Raw genomic sequence first — 7670 nt, forward strand, 5'->3', positions numbered from 1 at the left:
ACAGACTATCAATGAGATATCCTCATATCACCACCAACAGTAAAGACTATCAATGATATATCCTCATATCACCACCAACAGTAAAGACTATCAATGAGATATCCTCATATCACCACCAACAGTAAAGACTATCAATGAGATATCCTCATATCACCACCAACAGTAAAGACTATCAATGAGATATCCTCATATCACCACCAACAGTAAAGACTATCAATGAGATATCCTCATATCACCACCAACAGTAAAGACTATCAATGAGACATCCTCATATCACCACCAACAGTAAAGACTATCAATGATATATCCTCATATCACCACCAACAGTAAAGACTATCAATGAGATATCCTCATATCACCCACCAACAGTAAAGACTATCAATGAGATATCCTCATATCACCACCAACAGTAAAGACTATCAATGATATATCCTCATATCACAACCAACAGTAAAGACTATCAATGAGATATCCTCATATCACCCACCAACAGTAAAGACTATCAATGAGATATCCTCATATCACCCACCAACAGTAAAGACTATCAATGAGATATCCTCATATCACCCACCAACAGTACAGACTATCAATGAGATATCCTCATATCACCCACCAACAGTAAAGACTATCAATGAGATATCCTCATATCACCACCAACAGTAAAGACTATCAATGAGATATCCTCATATCACCCACCAACAGTAAAGACTATCAATGAGATATCCTCATATCACCCACCAACAGTAGACTATCAATGAGATATCCTCATATCACCCACCAACAGTAAAGACTATCAATGATATATCCTCATATCACCCACCAACAGTACAGACTATCAATGAGATATCCTCATATCACCACCAACAGTAAAGACTATCAATGATATATCCTCATATCACCACCAACAGTAAAGACTATCAATGAGATATCCTCATATCACCACCAACAGTAAAGACTATCAATGAGATATCCTCATATCACCACCAACAGTAAAGACTATCAATGAGATATCCTCATATCACCACCAACAGTAAAGACTATCAATGAGATATCATCATATCACCACCAACAGTAAAGACTATCAATGAGACATCCTCATATCACCACCAACAGTAAAGACTATCAATGATATATCCTCATATCACCACCAACAGTAAAGACTATCAATGAGATATCCTCATATCACCACCAACACTACAGACTATCAATGAGATATCCTCATATCACCACCAACAGTAAAGACTATCAATGAGATATCCTCATATCACCACCAACAGTAAAGACTATCAATGAGATATCCTCATATCACCACCAACAGTAAAGACTATCAATGATCTATCCTCATATCACCACCAACAGTAAAGACTATCAATGAGATATCCTCATATCACCCACCAACAGTAAAGACTATCAATGAGATATCCTCATGTCACCCACCAACAGTAAAGACTATCAATGAGATATCCTCATATCACCCACCAACAGTAAAGACTATCAATGAGATATGCTCATATCACCACCAACAGTAAAGACTATCAATGAGATATCCTCATATCACCACCAACAGTAAAGACTATCAATGAGATATCCTCATATCACCACCAACAGTAAAGACTATCAATGAGATATCCTCATATCACCACCAACAGTACAGACTATCAATGAGATATCCTCATATCACCACCAACAGTAAAGACTATCAATGAGATATCCTCATATCACCACCAACAGTAAAGACTATCAATGAGATATCCTCATATCACCACCAACAGTACAGACTATCAATGAGATATCCTCATATCACCACCAACAGTAAAGACTATCAATGAGATATCCTCATATCACCCACCAACAGTAAAGACTATCAATGAGATATCCTCATATCACCCACCAACAGTAAAGACTATCAATGAGATATCCTCATATCACCACCAACAGTAAAGACTATCAATGAGATATCCTCATATCACCACCAACAGTAAAGACTATCAATGAGATATCCTCATATCACCACCAACAGTAAAGACTATCAATGAGATATCCTCATATCACCACCAACAGTAAAGACTATCAATGATATATCCTCATATCACAACCAACAGTAAAGACTATCAATGAGATATCCTCATATCACCCACCAACAGTAAAGACTATCAATGAGATATCCTCATATCACCCACCAACAGTAAAGACTATCAATGAGATATCCTCATATCACCCACCAACAGTACAGACTATCAATGAGATATCCTCATATCACCACCAACAGTACAGACTATCAATGAGATATCCTCATATCACCACCAACAGTAAAGACTATCAATGAGACATCCTCATATCACCACCAACAGTACAGACTATCAATGAGATATCCTCATATCACCACCAACAGTAAAGACTATCAATGAGATATCCTCATATCACCCACCAACAGTAAAGACTATCAATGATATATCCTCATATCACCACCAACAGTAAAGACTATCAATGAGATATCCTCATATCACCACCAACAGTAAAGACTATCAATGAGATATCCTCATATCACCCACCAACAGTAAAGACTATCAATGAGATATCCTCATATCACCCACCAACAGTAAAGACTATCAATGAGATATCCTCATATCACCCACCAACAGTAAAGACTATCAATGATATATCCTCATATCACCACCAACAGTAAAGACTATCAATGAGATATCCTCATATCACCACCAACAGTAAAGACTATCAATGAGATATCCTCATATCACCACCAACAGTAAAGACTATCAATGAGATATCCTCATATCACCACCAACAGTAAAGACTATCAATGAGATATCCTCATATCACCACCAACAGTAAAGACTATCAATGAGATATCCTCATATCACCCACCAACAGTAAAGACTATCAATGATATATCCTATCACCACCAACAGTAAAGACTATCAATGAGATATCCTCATATCACCACCAACAGTAAAGACTATCAATGAGATATCCTCATATCACCCACCAACAGTAAAGACTATCAATGAGATATCCTCATATCACCCACCAACAGTAAAGACTATCAATGAGATATCCTCATATCACCCACCAACAGTAAAGACTATCAATGATATATCCTCATATCACCACCAACAGTAAAGACTATCAATGAGATTTCCTCATGTCACCACCAACAGTAAAGACTATCAATGAGATATCCTCATATCACCACCAACAGTAAAGACTATCAATGAGATATCCTCATATCACCACCAACAGTAAAGACTATCAATGAGATATCCTCATATCACCCAACAACAGTAAAGACTATCAATGATATATCCTCATATCACCCACCAACAGTAAAGACTATCAATGAGATATCCTCATATCACCCACCAACAGTAAAGACTATCAATGAGATATCCTCATGTCACCCACCAACAGTAAAGACTATCAATGAGATATCCTCATATCACCCACCAACAGTAAAGACTATCAATGAGATATCCTCATATCACCACCAACAGTAAAGACTATCAATGAGATATCCTCATATCACCACCAACAGTAAAGACTATCAATGAGATATCCTCATATCACCCACCAACAGTAAAGACTATCAATGAGATATCCTCATATCACCCACCAACAGTAAAGACTATCAATGAGATATCCTCATATCACCACCAACAGTAAAGACTATCAATGAGATATCCTCATATCACCACCAACAGTAAAGACTATCAATGAGATATCCTCATATCACCACCAACAGTAAAGACTATCAATGAGATATCCTCATATCACCCACCAACAGTAAAGACTATCAATGAGATATCCTCATATCACCCACCAACAGTAAAGACTATCAATGAGATATCCTCATATCACCCACCAACAGTAAAGACTATCAATGAGATATCCTCATATCACCCACCAACAGTAAAGACTATCAATGAGATATCCTCATATCACCACCAACAGTAAAGACTATCAATGAGATATCCTCATATCACCACCAACAGTAAAGACTATCAATGAGATATCCTCATATCACCACCAACAGTAAAGACTATCAATGAGATATCCTCATATCACCCACCAACAGTAAAGACTATCAATGAGATATCCTCATATCACCCACCAACAGTAAAGACTATCAATGAGATATCCTCATATCACCCACCAACAGTAAAGACTATCAATGATATATCCTCATATCACCCACCAACAGTAAAGACTATCAATGAGATATCCTCATATCACCACCAACAGTACAGACTATCAATGAGATATCCTCATATCACCACCAACAGTAAAGACTATCAATGATATATCCTCATATCACCCACCAACAGTAAAGACTATCAATGAGATATCCTCATATCACCCACCAACAGTAAAGACTACCAATGAGATATCCTCATATTTCATAGATAGCCTTTACTGGGACGGGTGGTGGGGAGAGGGAGGGAAGGTGGTGGGGGGAGGGAGTGAAGGAGGGAAAGATGGAGGGAGGCAGGGAGGGAGGGGTGGTGGGGGGGAGGGAGTGAGTGAGGGAGGGAAAGATGGAGGGAGGCAGGGAGGGATGGAGGCAGGGAGGGAGGGAGGCAGGGAATGAGGGAGGGAGGGGTGGCGGGGGAGGGAGTGAGGGGAGGGAAAGATGGAGGGAGGCAGGGAGGGAGGGAGGAAAGGAGGGAGGGGGTATGTTTGATATCAAAGCAGGAGGTTGAGATCAGAAATACCTCAGCTATGAGGTCATGGGAAACTCCAGTCAGGTCCAGTTCACTCATCCATATGTGTGTGCACTGTGTGTGTGTGTGTGTGTGTGTGTGTGTGTGTGTGTGTACTGTTGTGTGTGTGTGTGTGTGTGTGTGTGTGTGTGTGTGTGTGTGTACTGTGTGTGTACTGTGTGTGTGTGTGTGTGTGTGTGTGTGTGTGTGTGTGTGTGTGTGTGTGTGTGTGTGTGTGTGTGTGTGTTAACTCACCTGGCATTCTCTATAGGGGTGAGGGTGACCTCCCCTCCGTCTGGGCTGATCTCCAACACACAGTGTTCTGACTGGATACCAATCCCAAACAGCTGGATGTCCTGAGAGGTGTCTGCACCCACACGCGTGTGTTCCTACACACACACACACACACACACACACACACACACACACACACACACACACACACAGAGGAGATGATGATTCATGTGGGTCAGGTCCTACTTCCCCACTGACACACAGGCTCAGATATTTACCACTTATATTACTGGTGATATTATGGCATTACCTCCCCACTGACACACAGGCTCAGATATTTACCACTTATATTACTGGTGATATTATGGCATTACCTCCCCACTGACACACAGGCTCAGATATTTACCACTTATATTACTGGTGATGTTATGGCATTACCTCCCCACTGACACACAGGCTCAGATATTTACCACTTATATTACTGGTGATATTATGGCATTACCTCCCCACTGACACACAGACTCAGATATTTACCACTTATATTACTGGTGATATTTAGGCATTACCTCCCCACTGACACACAGGCTCAGATATTTACCACTTATATTACTGGTGATATTTAGGCATTACCTCCCCACTGACACACAGGCTCAGATATTTACCACTTATATTACTGGTGATATTATGGCATTACCTCCCCACTGACACACAGGCTCAGATATTTACCACTTATATTACTGGTGATATTATGGCATTACCTCCCCACTGACACACAGGCTCAGATATTTACCACTTATATTACTGGTGATATTATGGCATTACCTCCCCACTGACACACAGGCTCAGATATTTACCACTTATATTACTGGTGATATTATGGCATTACCTCCCCACTGACACACAGGCTCAGATATTTACCACTTATATTACTGGTGATATTATGGCATTACCTCCCCACTGACACACAGGCTCAGATATTTACCACTTATATTACTGGTGATATTATGGCATTACCTCCCCACTGACACACAGGCTCAGATATTTACCACTTATATTACTGGTGATATTATGGCATTACCTCCCCACTGACACACAGGCTCAGATATTTACCACTTATATTACTGGTGATATTATGGCATTACCTCCCCACTGACACACAGGCTCAGATATTTACCACTTATATTACTGGTGATATTATGGCATTACCTCCCCACTGACACACAGGCTCAGATATTTACCACTTATATTACTGGTGATATTATGGCATTACCTCCCCACTGACACACAGGCTCAGATATTTACCACTTATATTACTGGTGATATTATGGCATTACCTCCCCACTGACACACAGGCTCAGATATTTACCACTTATATTACTGGTGATATTATGGCATTACCTCCCCACTGACACACAGGCTCAGATATTTACCACTTATATTACTGGTGATATTATGGCATTACCTCCCCACTGACACACAGGCTCAGATATTTACCACTTATATTACTGGTGATATTATGGCATTACCTCCCCACTGACACACAGACTCAGATATTTACCACTTATATTACTGGTGATATTATGGCATTACCTCCCCACTGACACACAGGCTCAGATATTTACCACTTATATTACTGGTGATATTATGGCATTACCTCCCCACTGACACACAGGCTCAGATATTTACCACTTATATTACTGGTGATATTATGGCATTACCTCCCCACTGACACACAGGCTCAGATATTTACCACTTATATTACTGGTGATATTATGGCATTACCTCCCCACTGACACACAGGCTCAGATATTTACCACTTATATTACTGGTGATATTATGGCATTACCTCCCACTGACACACAGGCTCAGATATTTACCACTTATATTACTGGTGATATTATGGCATTACCTCCCCACTGACACACAGACTCAGATATTTACCACTTATATTACTGGTGATATTATGGCATTACCTCCCCACTGACACACAGACTCAGATATTTACCACTTATATTACTGGTGATATTATGGCATTACCTCCCCACTGACACACAGGCTCAGATATTTACCACTTATATTACTGGTGATATTATGGCATTACCTCCCCACTGACACACAGGCTCAGATATTTACCACTTATATTACTGGTGATATTATGGCATTACCTCCCCACTGACACACAGACTCAGATATTTACCACTTATATTACTGGTGATATTATGGCATTACCTCCCCACTGACACACAGACTCAGATATTTACCACTTATATTACTGGTGATATTATGGCATTACCTCCCCACTGACACACAGGCTCAGATATTTACCACTTATATTACTGGTGATATTATGGCATTACCTCCCCACTGACACACAGGCTCAGATATTTACCACTTATATTACTGGTGATATTATGGCATTACCTCCCCACTGACACACAGGCTCAGATATTTACCACTTATATTACTGGTGATATTTAGGCATTACCTCCCCACTGTCACACATACTCAGATATTTACCACTTATATTACTGGTGATATTATGGCATTACCTCCCCACTGACACACAGGCTCAGATATTTACCACTTATATTACTGGTGATATTATGGCATTACCTCCCCACTGACACACAGACTCAGATATTTACCACTTATATTACTGGTGATATTATGGCATTACCTCCCCACTGACACACAGGCTCAGATATTTACCACTTATATTAC

At 40.0% G+C, this 7670-nt stretch overlaps 1 protein-coding gene across 1 annotated transcript in view; it reads right to left on the reverse strand.

Moving 5' to 3' along the window:
• Window positions 1–7670, reverse strand: part of LOC106599143 (kinesin-like protein KIF13A) — a gene marked incomplete at both ends in the record, with an annotated part of 64130 nt that overhangs the window by 25328 nt on the left and 31132 nt on the right. The window contains one exon of the mRNA XM_045712499.1: window positions 4971–5104. Within this exon, the coding sequence (XP_045568455.1) occupies window positions 4971–5104 (134 nt within the window). The remainder of the gene's footprint in view (window positions 1–4970; window positions 5105–7670) is intronic.

Source organism: Salmo salar, unplaced genomic scaffold (assembly GCF_905237065.1).
Source record: "Salmo salar unplaced genomic scaffold, Ssal_v3.1, whole genome shotgun sequence".
NCBI classification, from domain to species: domain Eukaryota; kingdom Metazoa; phylum Chordata; class Actinopteri; order Salmoniformes; family Salmonidae; genus Salmo; species Salmo salar.